A 17,142-nucleotide genomic window follows, 5' to 3' on the forward strand; every position below is an offset into this window, starting at 1 on the left:
AGCCTTTTTTTTTTTTTTTTTTTAAGTCTTAGTAAACATTTCTCAGCACGATTGCACGGACGCCGTCCGCCCTCACAAAAGGGAAACTTAAAGGTACAGGCCGCAAGCACCACCTCTTTAAATTTTAAAACGGAGGCCCAGGCCAATGAACGTTACGTTTCTCCCGGAACACAGCGTCCCGCCCACAGTCTCACCCTCCACCAATTAAGCAGCGTTCTTCTCCAACGCTCCTCCAATCTGCGCCAAGGATGGAAGTAGCCCTCGTAACTTACGTAAGGCGAGCGACCAATAGAAGCTGACCTTTGGAGGTAGCTCCGCCAATGGTAGCAGCCCTTGGAGAGCGCGGGAGCCTTTCGACTGGGGACCTGCGAGCAGCAGAGAATGGCGCTGGTTCCCTGAAGCAAGAGTCCCGGAGGTAAGCCTGAGGCGGCCGCGCGGCCGACATGGCCTGCTGTCACAACGTCATGCTGCTGCTGGACACCGCGGGCGGCGCCGCTGGGGAAAGCCCGGTGCGGCGGGCCGCCCTGCGCCTCCTCACCTACCTGAGTTGCCGGTTCGGCCTGGCCAGGGTCCGCTGGGCCTTCAGGTTCTTTGATTCGCAGGGGGCGCGGAGCCGGCCTTCTCGCGTGTCGGACTTCCGCGAGCTGGGCGTCCGCTCGTGGGAGGACTTCGAGGAGGAGCTGGAGGCCAGGCTCGGGGATGGCGCCCGCGGCGCCCACCTGCCGGGCCCCGCTCCGCGCGCCACCCACACACACAGCGCCCTGATGGAGACGCTGCTAGACTATCAGTGGGACCGGCCCGAGATCACGTCGCCCACGAAGCCGATCCTGCGCAGCAGCAGGCGAAGACTGCTGGACGTGGAGGGCGAGACTAAGGAGGCGGCGTCGGCGCTCGGGAGCTTTGTGAACGCAGTCTTCCTCCTGGGCCCCTGTCCGCACTCGCAGAGGGAGCTGCTGCAGTTCGTGGCCGGGTGCGAGGCCCAGGCCCAGCGCCTGCCGCCCTCCCCGAAGCAGGTGATGGATAAGTTGCTGCCCAGGAGAGTCCAGGAGGTCATGATCGCCCGGAAAATCACCTTGTACTGGGTGGATACCACCGAGTGGCCTAAGGTAAGGTGGAAGGGTGACACGCTGGTTCTGGGGAACCCGAATTTGGCAGCCTGTAGACCCAGGAGGAGACCCACAGGTGTCCCTCCAGAAGGCAAGTCCCGGGGTCACAGACAAACAGGGACAGGCATCACAGCGAGGTGGGAAGGGCCTCTGTACCTACTGGATTGAAGCGTTTGTGGTCCTTCACAATTTCGGCCCTGCCTGCCTTCCCAGGCTTAATTTCTCCTACACACGACGTGTATTCCAGCCTGCTGAAGCGTGGTCTAGTTGGCCAGCAGGTCTCGAACACCTTGTTTGTCTTATCAGTCGCCTGAAATGCCAGCGCTCAAGCTTTCGTGCCAGTTTAAATCACAGTCTTTTTTTTTTTTTTTTTGGCCGCTTCGCGGCTTATGGAGTTTCCAGGTGAGGGATCAGATTCCAGCCTAAACCGCAGCTGCGGAAATGCAGGATCCTTAATCCATGTTGCCGGGCCAAAGACCGAACCTGCATCCCAGCGCCCCCAAGACACCACCAATCCTCTGGCCCCACAGCGGGAACTCCCACACTCATTCTTAAATTTTTAGGGCCGAACTTAGAGCCTGTGGAAGTTCCCAGCCTAGGGAGCTGCAGCTGCTGGCTTACACCGGATCTGAGCAGCATCTCCAACCTACACCACAGCCCATGGCAACACGGGATCCTTAATCCACTGAGTGAGGCCAGGAATCAAACCGACATCCTTATGGATAGTAGTCAGTTTCTTAACCCTCTGAGCCACAAAGGGAACTCTCCCACACTCATTCTTAAGGCCTTGCCCACATGACAGCTACTGAGTCTCAACTTCTGAATTTCCATACACTTTTGTGGCACTTACCCTTTCTCCGTTACATGTTCCAATTGTGCAATCTCTGGTTTTCCATTTCCTCTAAGAATAACCTCAGAGGCAGGCACACACATCTCTCTATCTCCTGCAGATGTGTATTGGTCGTTATAGGTGTTGAGTAAATATTTGTTGACCAAAACGAACAGATTCTTACACACTTACTATATGGCCAATTTGGGTTTTTGTAGAGGCAGTGGAGCCCCTGCTCCAGTTAAATGCTGTGATTGGGATATATTTTTACCTTCACTATTTTCTTCCTGTCGATTCCCTTTGTCAACATTCACCTGAGGAGCCACTGCTTTGAGTACCTCCTATGTAGTTTGAGCTGCTGAGGATGTGGTGAACTAGGTGGAGTTTACCTTCTGGGGGAAGATATGTTAAATAGTATGATTAACATATTAAACAGGTGAGGATAGGATGTCAAATAATGCTTTGAAGAAAATAAAGCTGGGTAAGGAGCCTGGGGAGGGGCAGAGGAGTTAGAAGGGAAAGCAGTTGTACCTAGGGTGGTAGTCTGGGAAGGCCTTTTGGAGCAGAGAATTGAATGGTGAAGGAGGAGGAACATGGAAGGTTGGGAAAGAACATTCGAGGCAAAAAGAAGAGCCTCTTTTTTGTGTAAAGATTTGAGCTGGAAATGAGCCCCGTTTGTTTCGGAAACAAAACAGAGTGCTGGAGTTCCCATTGTGGTGCAGTGGAAACATCCGTCTAGTAACCATGAGGCGGCGGGTTCGATCCCTAGCCTCTCTCAGTGGGTTAAGGATATGGCATTTCTGCAAGCTGTGGTGTAGGTTGCAGATGCAGCTTGGATCTGGTGTTGCTGTGACTGTGGTGTAGACCGGCAGCTACAGCTCCAATTAGACCCCTAGCCTGGGAACCTCCCTACGCCGAGGGTGCAGCCCTGAAAAGCAAAACAAACAAAAAACGGAATGCTGAAACCTAGTAAGCAGGGGCGAGCACAATAGGAGAGGAAGTCAGAGGCCTCTCTGTAGGGCAAGGTAATAAATTCGGATTTCATTGTAATTGTTGGGAGAGTGGCTTAAGCAGGTGAAAGATACACTTGCATCTAGGAGTGGGTTAAATTATCAAGTTACAAATAAGCAGGTACATAAAACAAATGATGGTATAGTGTGTTAAAATTTCCAAATTTTACATAAAAAGCCTAAGAAGGGCTAGCAAATGAAAAATTAGGCAGCAGTGGCTTGTCAAAGAAAAGGAAAAGACAAGTATTTAAGGGATGGTAAACTTTGATGGAGAAAATGGAATCCTAAAATTTTGTTAAGGCAACAAGTCCAGTGCTGGGCACAATACACAACATTTAAGTGCTTAATTTAGGATAACTGATATTAAATCATGTCAGGGAATTTATTCTGGAATTGTATCATATCAAATACTGGCTAGAGGTGTTACTATTGTGGCTCAGTGGTAACGAATCTGACTAGTATCTATCCATGAGAACTCGGGTTTGATCCTTGGCCTCGATTAGTGGCTTAGGGATCTGGTGTTGCTGTGAACTGTAGTGTAGGTTGCAGACATGCTCAGATCTGGTGTTGCTGTGGCTGTGGTGTAGGCTGGCAGCTGCAGCTCTGATGAGAACCCTAGCCTGGGAACTTCCATATGCTGCAGGTGTGGCCCTAAAAAGCAAAAAAATAAAAAATAAATAAATATATATATATATATGTGCTAGAAATAAGTCCTAGCAGATAGGGCTTGAAGATTGTTTTTCTCTTTTCAGAATGGCATTAAAATAAGTAAGTTGACAGAGTCTTTTTAAAGTTTCTTTTAGTTCTCACATTTCATCATCGGAGGAAATGGGTCTCCTCTGAGGCATCTTACATCTGTTTTGTTGTTTCCCATAACAACAAACCCCTCCGACAATCTGAAGCTTTTTTGGAATTTTTTTTTTTGGTGGATATCCTTCTTTTCCAGTTCAAAAGCCTCTGCCTAGCCGTGCTGTGGAGGCGAAAGGAAGACTTGGCTCTGTCCTTGGGGACCTCTCACTATGAGGGTAGAGAGAGGAAAAGAGAAATTTCAGGGTCTGCCTAATGAAGCTCTTAGTCTAGAACATAGAACTGGGAGAAACAGACGGGGTGGGGGGCAAGCACACAGAACTCTTGCAAAGATAAAGAATAGAAAGAGCATAGGGAACCCCTTCCACCTTTTAAATTTCATGCCTCTGATTTCTCAACACATACCTGTTGTTGAATAAACTTAGAGGTATGCTGGGTACTGGGTGCTCTACCCTTGAACCAGGCAGATCTGGCCTCTGCTGTCCTGGATCTTGTAGTCTTGTGGACATTTATAAATCCCTAAATTTGAAACTATTACTAAGACTTGTCACTTATCCCATAATATGCATAAAAATGAAAAATGTAGCCAATATATTTGTTGTGGGTTTTTTTAATCATGTGCATATATTTTTAAAAATTTTTTATTTTTTGGCTATGCCTGAGACATGTGGAAGTTCCCTGGGCCAGGGATGGAACCATGCCTCCACAGTGACCCGAGCTGCTGCAGTGACAATGCCGTATCATTACCTTCAGCATCACAAGAAAACTCCAGTGTGCATATATTTTTAACCAAAACTAATGTCCTTTTCAGCTCCTCTTAAAGTTTTACTTTTCATTTGCTAAGCAATTTTTTTTTTTTTCCCCTGGCTGAAATAATTTCTTTCAGTGAGTTTTTTGTTTCCCTTTGGCAGAAAATTTTTATTGGGATCTCTGATGCTTGAAGTAGCTTATCATTCTCCCCATAGCAGTGAGTGCAGGTGTGGACACATGGATGGTCACGTCAAATACTAATTGATTAATCTAGCACAGCATTTTCCAAACTGAAGCAAACAGGGCATAACTGAAGCAAGTTTTACAGTACATTGTTTGTCTTCATTACATGTGATATTTTCTGTTGTGCTCAGATATTTTCTTTCCTATTTTTTTTCTTTAACACAGATCTTAAACCACTCAATTGATTTGTCAAAGGGTCCATCCAGGTCCATCAATGTCACAATCCTCATTTTATTTTTTATTTATTTAGTTGTTTTTTAGGGCCGCACTGGTTCCCAGGCTAGGGTTCAAATCAGAGTTGTAGCTGCTGGCCTACACCACAGCCACAGCAACGCCAGATCTGAGCCACCTCTGTGACCTTACCACAGCTCATGGCAGCACGAGATCCTTAACCCACTGAGCAAGGTCAGGGATAGAACCTGTGTCCTCGTGGATGCTAGCCAGGTTGGTTAACCACTGCCACAATGGGAATGCCGCAATCTTCATTTTAAAAGCACTATCCAAGAGAGTCCTGAGTTGTTGGACTGGACTAGCATTGCCTTGCTATGAACTTGGGCACCCTTATGCCCTCTTTGAGCTTTAATATAATGGAAAGTTTGGAGATGACCTAGAAGATCCTTCTAGTTCTGATACATATTTTTAAAATTTTTATTTTATGGCCACACCTGCGGCATATGGAAGCTCCGGGGCCAGGGATTGAATCTGAGCTGCAGCTGTGGCAATGCCAGATCCTTTTAACCCACTGTTCCAGGCTGGAGATCGAACTTCATCTGCAGTGGGATTCTTTTCTTTTTTGTTTTTAGGGCTGCATGTGTGGCGTGTGGAAGTTCCCAGGCTAGTTGTAGCTGCCGGCCTACACCACAGCCACGGCAACACCAGATCCAAGCCCTGTCTGCGACCTACATCACAGCTCACGGCAACCCTGGATCTGAGTGAGGCCAGGGATCAAACCTGCATCCTTGTGGCTACTAGTCAGATTCTTAACCCACTGCTCAACAGCAGAAACTCCTAGTTCTGATTTTTCACATTCGCATAGCAATTTATGGTGTATAGTTAACTCGCGTGTGGAGTAGGCAAGCCAGCATGAAAATGTATTCTAGGGTAGGTGTTCTTTCGTGTTTCCATAGTATCTGAATATTGTCACGGTATGTTTTGATTCTGAGTTAAATATTTCACGTTCTTACTGTTTTATTCACCCCACCCTTTAAGATCATAGAAGACAGAGACTGTCTTGCTAGTTCATGGTGTTACTGACCTGGGTCCTTTCTACTGATTAGAATCAGTAGAAAGTGATGAGGGCAGATGAGAAACTCAGGCAAGGCTTTACTGGGACCTGGGCTGAGGGAGCAAGAATAAGAAACAGGTGCCCTTCCTCACTCCCTGAGATGGGGTGGGCTGGTTCCTTAAATGGGGTAAGGGTAGGAGCAGTTTAGTGGGTTGGACTGGAGGCGTAGCTTCAGTGATCTGATCCTTTGGTGGTGCTGTGTGCCATTCCCTGCCTTTGCTCTTAGCACCTCAGAAGTGGCAGTTGGCTTGTGGCCTTTTTGTATCTTATTGTTCATAATTGCCCCTACTGTGTGCAGTTATGTTCAGTCCCTTATAGTTTCTTTGTGTTCTGTTGCTTGAAGAAACACTTGTCCAGGTGCAAGCACTGCCGTAAAGGGTATCAGGTCCCAGCCTATCTCCATGGCACATAAAAGTTGCTCAATAAAATTTTGTTGAAAGAAGGTTGGATGAAGAGTCAGCAGTGTGTGAAGGAGTGAGGAGTGGCTTTTACAGAGACAGCAGGTTTGAGCTAGATGATGAAGTATAAGCATCCTGTTGGTGAAGATGGAAGGGGAAGATGCAGCAAACAGAACCTGCAAAAACAGGGAAGCATTATGAAATGTGCATGTTCAAGAAACAGCAAACAGTTCAGTGCGCCTGGAAGGTAGAGGTGGCTGAGGGAACGATGCTGTGTTGGGAAAGGTTGTTTAGGGCTGAGTTGTAAAGGGCTTTATTGTGGTCATGCTGTAGAGCAGTGGGAAGCTCTTGAGAATTTTTACAGCAGAAGCACAGGTTTGTGGTTGAGAAGAATACTTCTTAAAACAAAGGAGGAAAGATTAGAGACAGAGCACAGACTCTGTAGGTAACACGGTAGGAGTCCAGGCTTTAGTGAAAACAGTGAAGGTCTCCACACAGACCTGTGGGTGTGGGTGGGGTGGGTGAGTCATTGATGATCACCCTCTAAGGGAGATGCTCCTGCCTCGCTCCCATGACACCTGGCCTGTGTTGTGTTGTGGAGGACACAATTATTTTTATTTTTTATTTGTTTTTTGTGTCTTTTGTCCTTATAGGGCCATACCAGCAGCATATGGAGGTTCCCAGGCTAGAGGTCGAATCAGAGCTGTAGCTGCCAGCCTACACCCACTGAGTGAGGCCAGGGATTGAACCCGAAACTTCATGGTTCCTAGTCAGATTCGTTTCCGCTGCACCATGACGGGAACTCCGACACAATTATTTTTAATGTGTGGTGGTTTTGTATTCCTTCTAACATTTTATGATTTATCCCTAGTGATTTGCATCACTTCTGTTCCTTGACAGAAAATAGAATTGAAGTGCTGTTTTCACTAAATAGATGCATTATTGAAGGCATTAAATTGTATAGCAGCTCTTCACAGGCTCTAAAGTAATGGGATGCTGGCCATTATTTGATTTGGTTCAACAAAAACATTGTGTACTTTGATCCCTTGATGTAGGTATTAACTTTACTTTCTCCTGATTTCCCTCAGCTTTGGGAATGCCTAATTTATAACAACCTGTGATTCTTTATAATTTTTATTTTAGTTGTGGGAATCCCCAGACCATGTTGGGTATTGGACAGTATGTGAACTGCTCCACCATGTAGGAGGAACGGTCTTGCCATTTGAAATTTTCAGCCAGAATTTTACTAAGACTGGGGGAATGCCGCTGGGGAGTGAAAGCAAGCTGTTTAGGGAACCTCGCCTCTCTTCCTGGATTTCAACTCTACCAACTGATTCCACTTTAAACTGCTTGCTCTATAACTCTCATGAGTATGAAGCCTTATTTCCACGGATGGAAGGAACATTATTTCTCCCTGTTGAAGGTAAGCAAATGGTAGGGGGCCGGGGCATCGTTGGTCTCAGTTTCATTCATTTCTTCAAGGTAGGCCCATGGTTGTCTTTAGAATCTCCAGCAGCTTAGGCACTCCATTAATGCTTGTAATTAAAAGATAAGAAACACTGAAGATACCACAGAAGGGACTGAAGTCTGATACAATTGCAAGCCCACGTAAAAAGGAGTGAATGATTTGAAAGAGTTTCCTAATCTTTTTGCAGGGAAGGATAATATTGTATAGGTGCCCAAACAAATCAGTGGTAAAGTTTCACTGCCTCATAGAAGAGATTGATAAGTTGAGACTGTAGTAAATCAATGATTGGCCCAGGGAAGAAATAACAAATTAGTCAGTTGAAGCTGAAAATGGTGCTTGTTATCAGGAAGAGCCAGCATGTTGGAATTTTCATAAATTTGCTTTATCATATGATTTGCTATCTGGTGAATCTAATTTCTGAATCACTATGTAGTCACACAGATAATACTTTACAAACATAAAAGTATTATACATTATGGACAGTTTAAGGAAACTGTAAGAGTAGTTTTATTTATGCAGTTTTGTCTTACATGGTCTTTAGAATTTAACCTCAAAAAATAAGATGCACTGTATTTTATGGATTAAGAAGCAGTGGGTTTTGTGTGTGTGTGCGTGCGTGTGTGTTGCTTGAATAATTATTTCTAAATCACAACAACTGAGAAATTCTAACATCAAGGCCTACCCTTATAACTCCAGTCATATATAGCTTTTCCTATAGAACTAAATGAACTTACTATGGTAGCCTGTTGGCAGTAGAATGAGAGTTGAAGTGTGAACTAAGTGACAATATTAGTACCTCAACTATCAATCTAATTTTTTTCTTATACTTACTATTAAATCTCTTTGTAGGAACTATTTCTTTTTTCTTTTTTTCTTTTTTTTTTTTTTGTCTTTTCTAGGGCCGTACCCTCGGCATATGGAGGTTCCCGGGCTAGGGGTCTAATTGGAGCTGTGGCCACCAGCCTATGCCAGAGCCACAGTGACACAGGATCTGAGCCACGTCTGCAACCTACACCACAGCTCATAGCAACACCAGATCCTTAACCCACTGATCGAGGCCAGGGATCGAACCTGAAACCTCATGGTTCCTAGTTGGATTTGTTAACCACTGAGCCACGACGGGAACTCCTAGGAACTATTTCTTATACTGGAATTTCAACATTCTTTATTTCTAACAGGCAGAGAGACTCAGGAAACATGGACAGTAACGCTAGAGCCCTTGGCCATGTATCAGAGACATTTTCAGAAACCAGTCCGAATTTTCCTAAAAGGCACGGTGACCAAGTGGTCCCTCCCAACAAGTGGTCCTTTAAGCACTGATAGCTGGATGCTACAAAGTCTGGAGGGGAACAGATCAACTCAAAGGATGTTATTTCAGCAGCTGGTAAACAGGCTGGCTGCTGAAGAGTTACATCTGGTAGGTATCCACCATGTGGTAAGTTATTCTGGTCTAATAACACACTAGTAAAGTGAAATAAGCACTTTTATGAAATGTCAAGGATTGCCCTATATAATAGAGTCTCAGTGAAACATGATGTTTTTGCAAATGTTATGGCATCATAACAATGCTCATTAGTGAAGAAAACAGTTTATAAAATTCGTGTACTTTGAATCTAGTTAAGCTAAATTATAGTTACAAAGCAAAAAGGCAGTGGGCCCAATGGAATGATTATATTAGTGAAGTGATGCGTAGTTTCTCATTATTTTTAAATATTCTATTATGTATTTATCACTTTTACGTCATACAAACATTTTATTTTTTAAACCCCTAAATTAGATATAATAGTGTCCAATAGTGATACAAAATTAAAAATGTCTTCTGAAAAGGAATACATACCTAGATTTGATTTAAAGGTGATGGTAATTTTTAAACTACCAGTAAATTCCATTCCTCACTTGATCTTTTGCCTTTGTAAACTCAGAAGGTCTCTATCGTCTAGACTCCATTGTGAAACATTCCACCAAAAAACTGGGTAGTCATCTGGTGTTTTTTTTTTTTAAGAGCCACACCTGCAGCATAGGGAGGTTTCCAGGCTAGCAGTCCAATTGGAGCTACAGCTGCCGGTCTACACCAAAGCCACGTCTGGGACCTATACCACGGCTCACCAGATCCCTGACCCACTGAGCAAGGCCAGGGATCGAACCCGAATCCTCATAGATACTAGTTGGATTCATTTCTGCTGTGCCACATCAGGAGCTCCCTAGATGTTCTAAGAGTTGTGTGTTCCGACAGAAAGAGCACTGGGGTCAGGGAATCAGGTGACCTGGATTAAGTCTTAGCTCTGCTGCCCACCCTGTGCTCTGAATAAATCCCTTAAGTGGTGGAACTGCTTCCTGGTTGAAAGCATGGGTTTCAGATTCATATACTTCTGTCTCTTAATAACAGGTTGCTTATTTCTCAACCTCAGTTCCTCCTCTGTAAGATGGGAATAATCCGTTTTTCCTTCAAGTGGTTATGAGGATTCACTGAGTTATGTAATAAGTACATAATTAGTGCTTAGTAAATATTCCTGGTAACCTCAGGGCTTTTCTTATTTGTAAATTGATGGATTAGGATTATAGGATCATTAAGTTCACTTCTAGCACTAATACCTATCAAGACTATCTTTTCCAGTTTTCTCTTTTATATTAATCATTGGACGAAACTATGTAGTCTTTTACTAAACTATTTGCTTTTTTAGACATGTCACCAATATTCTCAACTAATTAGAACTTCCTTTGTAGGTTGCCAGTGTAGACCCTGGCGAAGGCTGGCCTCCCATCACTGGAGTTATCTCCCCCTTCTCTGCCAGTGCAACAGTTCTCACTGTGTTCCACGCCAAGGAGACTGAATTTCAAAGACACTTTGTCCAAACAGTGCTGGCAGAGAGCCCCCAGGATTCAGCTTCCCTTCTTTCCGAAGTTATGGATGGTGTGTTGAATCAGATTCACCATTCACTTGAAGATCCTGCTACCTCTGGTAAGCTTCTGAACCAATAACTACCATACTCTAGTCGGTGGTTTACCATCTTTTCTAGCATCATAATACTTTTTTCAATATACTTTTAGTAGAACCCAGTATCTGTTATAAAACAGGTAAAAGTAGACTATAATATTTCTGGCAGTTGAAATCATTATTTATAGGAATCCTGAAACACTTCTGAGGAGGCCAAAGTCTCTGTGAAACGAGTTTGAAATAAAGGTGTAGGAGGAAGCCTGGTTTTTAATGTGTTTGATAAAGATTGCTTGTAAAACTGTTAGCATTCTGTCTACCTTCCACTTTGTTGCGTGGATACTGATATGATACAAACCTTATTTCTTCCATGCACATTTACTCAGTAGATTTATTGAGTGCCTACTGTGTGTCAGGCTCTGTTCCAGGTGTTAGGAGTACTTTAGGGAATACTATAGACAAGCTTCATGAAAACAAAGAACTTTTTCTAGTCAGGGGAGGCAAGACCATAAACTAAGGGAATTATATATAGTATATTTGAGAGTTAAGTGTGTAATGACAAAGCAGAGAAAAGGGAGTGGGGAGTGTTAAGGAGTGGGAGGGTTGCAGGTTTCAACAGGCCTTGTTGAAAAAGTAATGTCTGAGCAAAGACTTTGAAGGAAGTGATAGAGAACCTTGTAGAGGCAACAGATGGTGCCAGGGCTTGTGTCTAGCGTGTTTGCAGAACTTTGAGGAAGCCCATGTTTGCACATTTCTGGAGTAGCATTTTTCATAGACAGTGTAGGCCTGATGGGTTTGATGGTGCAGTTGAAGGAAAGTTGTTAGTGATGTCGCTTTGTCTGTCCTCTGGAGGAACACAGTCAGTCTAAGGGAGAGGCAAGTACTTGGAATTCTCGGCTATGGTTCTAATGCCTCTTTTCCTCTTCGATTTTTCTCTGCTTCTTTCCTCCCGCAGCTCCACCTGTTCCAGAATGGGCCCAGCAGGAGCTTGGCCGCACCACTCCCTGGAGTTCGGCTATTATGGAGAAGTGGTTTCCTTGCTCTAACTTAAGCGGTGCCAGTTCAAATTTGATGGAATCATTTTGGTAAAACATTTATTTCTCTGGGTATTGGTTATTGAAATCAGCTCAGTTATCTGCATGTGGGTTTGTTATTGTTTTTAGCAGACCACATTTTCTGACTATTGTCCAATAATATTAAAAACTAATTACAAATGGAAAATATTGTTTAAGGATATAGAGTTTCAGTTTTACAAGATGAAAAGAATTCTTGGAGTTCCCATCATGGCTCAGTGGTTAACAAATCCAACTAGGGACCATGAGGTTGCGGGTTCAATCCCTGGCCTTGCTCAGTGGGTTAAGGATCCAGCGTTGCCGAGAGCTGTGGTGTAGGTCACAGATGTGGCTCGGATCCCACTTTGCTGTTGTTCTGGCGTAGGCCAGCAGCTACAGCTCCAATTAAACCTCTAGCCTGGGAATCTCCATATGCTGTGGGTGTGGCCATAGAAAAGACAAAAAAAAAGAATTACAGAGATGGATGGAGATGATAGTAGCATATTATGAATATGCTTAATACCATCAAACTATATACCTAAGTGATTAAGATGACAAATTTATATTGTGTATTTTATCAGAATTAAAAATTTTGGGAGTTCCCATCGTGGGTCAGCAGTAATGAAGCTGACTAGTATCCATGAGGACTCTGGTTCGATCCCTGGCCTCACTCAGTGGGTTAAGGATCTGGTGTTGCCCGTTAGTTGTGGTGTAGGTCACAAATGCAGCTCGGATCCTGCTTTGCTGTGACTGTGGTGTAGGTCAGCAGCTGCAGTTCCGATTTAACCCCTAGCCTGGGAACCTCCATATGCCATGGTGCAGCCCTAAAAAGACAGAAAAAAAAAATTGGAAAGTTAATTACAAAGATAAAATACTCTTTTATGTTATAGATGTCGGAAAATATTTAATATTAAAATCTCAATAAAAATGAAAACTAGCAAACTTTAAAATGCAGCTAAATTTTTACTTATAGGAAAACTTAGACTTAAAATATCTTTTAAAGAAGAAAAATTAAAAACCAATTATCTGAGTTCAATGGAAGAAATAACATGAGAATAAATCTGAAAATTTTAAAAAGAAGGTAATAAAAATATGAGAAAAAAATGAATAGAAACCAATAGAAAGAAAAGATTCTTTGAGAAGCCAAATATAAAAATATCTCAGTCTTGCTATAGATTATCTTGAGGCAGCATTAAATAAATAATATTGGAAATGTGAAACATGACAATTTCAAAATATTAAGTGATGTTAAGGTTTATTTTTTCCGTAGAGATACCCAGATGTTCCAACACTATTTAAGACAAACTTTTTCTCATTGAATCACTGTGACACCTTTGTCAAAATCAATGTGCAGATCTATTTCTAGAAGAGTCTAGTCTAGAAATTATGTTAATATTACATTATCATGAGTAGTGAAATCAGGTAGTTCTCCTAACTTTTTTTTCCCCAGAATTGCTTTAGCTATTTTAGATTCTTTGCATTTTCATGTAAATACTAGAATCACACATACAACCTGCTAGGATTTTTGATTGAGAGTATATCAAGTCTGCAGGTCAATTTGGGAAGATGGACATCCTAATAATAATGCTTCTGATTCATGGACATGATACAGCTTTAAAAGATAAGAACAAAGCCAGGTGCACCTCCCCTATGAGATGGCAACATTTACCATAAAGCTCTAGTAAACAATGCAGTGTAGTTTCAGTGCAGGATCAACAAATAGACAAGTGGAGTAGAATAAGCAGGAAAAATAGACTCTTCAATAAATGTGTGACAATTGGCTATTCAGAAGAAAAAAGACAAATTAGATTTCCACTTCACAGCATATATAATGATAAATTCCAAATAAACTAAAAAAACAAATGTGAAAAGTAAAAACTTTAAAATGTATAAGAAGGAGAAACACAGGAGGAGATTAGCCTAAGGATGAATTTCTCAAATGAGACCTAAAAAATTAAAAACTGTGAAGGAAAATGTATGACTATAATGAATTTTATAATGAATTTTAAAATGTCTGTGATGAACAAGACTAGTCACAGACTTGAGTAGCTTAAATCCATAAAATCAGCCAAGGACTAGTATCCAAATTAGAACAGAGCTCCTAAAAAAGAAAAAGACAAGTAGTCCAATAGAAAATCATGTGAAAAATGTGAACAAGCAATTCATATGACGAGATCCAGCAGAGTGGTAACTTAGAAAGACACTTGACTGAGGCAAATAGAAACAAAAACCACAACAATGAAGAACCTACATGATTCTCTTTTGTACCTATTAGTTTGTCAGAAATTAGTAAATCTAACAATAGAATGTGGGAAGACGAGAACACCTTATTTTTTTTACTTTTATTTTTGTCTTTTTGTCTTCTTAGGGCCGAATCAGCAGCTTATGGAGGTTCCCAGGCTAGGGATCTAATTGGAGCTGTGGCCGCTGGCCTACACCACAGCCACAGCAACGCAGGATCTGAGCCACGTCTGTGACCTACACCAGAGCTCACATGCAATGCCAGATCCTTAACCCACTGAGTGAGGCCAGGGATTCAATCTGTGTCCTCATGGATGCTAGTTGGGTTTGTTAACCACTGAGCCATGACGGGAACTCCCAAGAACACTTTAGATGATAGAAGTATAAATTGCTACAGCCGTCTTTAAGGATAATATTCCTAGTAAAGCAGAAACCTCACATACTTGACCCTTAGCAATTCTACTTTCAGGTGTCTGCATTGAAGAAATTTTTGCATGAACACAAGGAGAGCTATACTAGAATGTTCATTTCCCATAATAGTAAAAAGTAAAAAGAACTAGCAGACCCTCAACAGGAAAAATGGATAAGCTTATATAGTGTTTAAATATAATGGATACAACTATATAATGATGGATTAACTATACAACAGAATATTATACATAGATTAATAAAATGGAATAAACTAGAGCTATTTATATGCATGTGAAAAATGTGCTGCGTGCAAACAAGATTACTAAAGTATGGTGGTGTAAATTTTACGAAAATTATATAACATGAAATAGCAATTTATGTTGGTTTTGTTACCTATGTATGTCTCTGTAAATAAATCTGGGAATACTTCTGGAAGGGATAGGAGGAGATTGGGTAAAGCTTTCTCTGTGTTTATGATGCTTCATTTCATTAAAAAAAAAATCTGATGCTGATTTGGCAAATTAATAGGGAAAAACAAACTGTCCTTACTGTTAAAGGAAATAGTGGCACCCTTAGGGAGAATTAGTGTGCTTCAGACCTGCTGGTTGTATGAATGGATTCAACTAATAGGACCATAACTTTCTCCTAAGTCAGATGCTATCAAATAATGGAAGATAATGAAATAGCAATAATACATTTTGAAAGTTGTGCTATTTTAGTTACTTCCTCAGTGACTGATATGTAGCTCTAGGAGGAAAAGCATTTAATGACTAATCATCTCCCCTGCCCTACTTCTTCCCTTTTCATCAATCCCAAATTAGTTGATAGAGTATGAAATCATTATTCAGAAGTCATTCAGGTGCTTCACATCATCTTCTGCTTTAATGTCTGGATATAGGGTAAAAACCTACGGTGAAAGCCCAGGAGTAAACTAGCTGCCATAATTAAACATGTACTCTAGGACATGAAGACTCTTATTAATAAAAGTCAGTACTGTGTGTATTAATACATTAATGGTTTTGAGAACGGGTAGAATTTGCCACTGAATTTGTATAAATCATAAATGAGAAGAGAGACATATTCCCGCCTGAGAAAAAGTACTTTGAAGGCATCTTCTGGGGACATCCTTTTATTAGCTTTTAAAAGGATAATGAGTTTTGTTGTTTTGTTTGTTTTCATTTTGGCAAATCTGAATTTCTTCTTTATACTAGACATCTTGACTGATTCACAGGTTACTACAGGCTGCCTCGTCTAATAAGGAAGAGTCTTCCAAAACTGAAAGTGAATTGACACGTTGCCTCTCTGAGTTCTACCAGGGAAAGTCTCGTGAGGAATCCACTGGATACAATCAGGAAGACAGCAGAAAGAAAAGTAAGCACATAGAAAGGCTGTTTCTTAGTCTTTTTTGGCACTGTATGTTTTAAGATTGATATTCCCTAAAATGAAGTAGAAGTGGTAACTGAGTAAAGAAGGTCAAGTTCTTATATTTCAAATTTGAAAATAATTACAAAAAAAAAAAAAAGGTGGGGGGGAGTTCCCTTTGTGGCTCAGTTGTTAATGAACCTGACTAGGATCCATGAGGACACAGGTTCAATGCTGGCCTTGATCAGTGGGTTAAGGATCCAGCGTTGCCGTGAGCTGTGATGTAGGTTGCAGGCATGGCTCAGATCCTGCACTTGCTGTAGCTTCAATTCGACCCCTAGTTTGGAACTTCCATTTGCTGTGGGTGAGGCCCTAAAAAGCAAAAAAGAAAAAAAAGAAACTGTGGCTTGGATCTGATCCTTGGCTCAAGAATTCCATATACCATAGAGATTCCAAAAAAGGAAAAGAAAAATATTTTAAAAAATATAAAAAAGATAATTACACTAGTTCAATAGTGATTTAAAATCACTCACAATCCTGTCTTCTAAATGAATAAACTATTTCCATTTTTAGTTATAACAGAAATTTAAATAATTTTGTATGCCATTTTGTTTATCTGCTACCTTGATATTTTTGGTTATGATTCTATCTCATTGCTTAACAAAATTTTCAGATTTCTTTCTTTTCTTTTTCATTTTTTCCTTTTTGTTAGGGCCACACTTGTGGCATACAGAAATTCCCAGGTTAGGGGTTGAAGCAGAGCCACAGCCACCGGCCTATGCCCATCGGCGTATGCCACAGCCACAGCAACGTGGAATCTGAGCCAAGTCTGACCTATACCACAGCTCACGTCAATGCCAGATCCTTAACCCACTGAATGTGGCCAGGGATTGAACTCGCATCCTCATGGATACTAGTTGTGTTCTTAACCCGCTAAGCCACAACGGGAACTCTGCAAATTTCTTATGTTGTTGAACATATAGATTATTTTCAGTTTTTGCCATTATAAATAATATTATAATATACATCATGTGTATAACTTAGTCTTTGAGTGATTTCCTTAGTATTAGTTTCCAGGAACAAGTTACTGTATCAAAGGGTGGGGAAAGGTAGCTCTAGATGTAGACTGATAACTTGCCTTTCGAAAGAGATTCATCACAACTCTGTAACTAATTGGTAACACCAGTACCAGTCTGTTTGTCATTAGATGTAAAAATCATCTAATCACATTGAGATATTTAGTTGCTA

General features: G+C 41.8%; 1 protein-coding gene across 1 annotated transcript in view; it reads left to right on the forward strand.

The window, feature by feature from the left end:
• The first annotated feature begins 340 nt into the window (after positions 1–340).
• Positions 341–17,142, forward strand: part of TICRR (TOPBP1 interacting checkpoint and replication regulator) — a 56,534-nt gene continuing 39,732 nt past the window's right edge. The window contains exons 1-6 of the mRNA XM_047794919.1: positions 341–1,106; positions 7,572–7,851; positions 9,075–9,313; positions 10,621–10,855; positions 11,784–11,913; positions 15,764–15,903. Coding sequence (XP_047650875.1) covers positions 444–1,106; positions 7,572–7,851; positions 9,075–9,313; positions 10,621–10,855; positions 11,784–11,913; positions 15,764–15,903 — 1,687 coding nt within the window. The 5' untranslated portion in view covers positions 341–443. The remainder of the gene's footprint in view (positions 1,107–7,571; positions 7,852–9,074; positions 9,314–10,620; positions 10,856–11,783; positions 11,914–15,763; positions 15,904–17,142) is intronic.

This window comes from Phacochoerus africanus, chromosome 9 (assembly GCF_016906955.1).
Source record: "Phacochoerus africanus isolate WHEZ1 chromosome 9, ROS_Pafr_v1, whole genome shotgun sequence".
Lineage (NCBI taxonomy): Eukaryota > Metazoa > Chordata > Mammalia > Artiodactyla > Suidae > Phacochoerus > Phacochoerus africanus.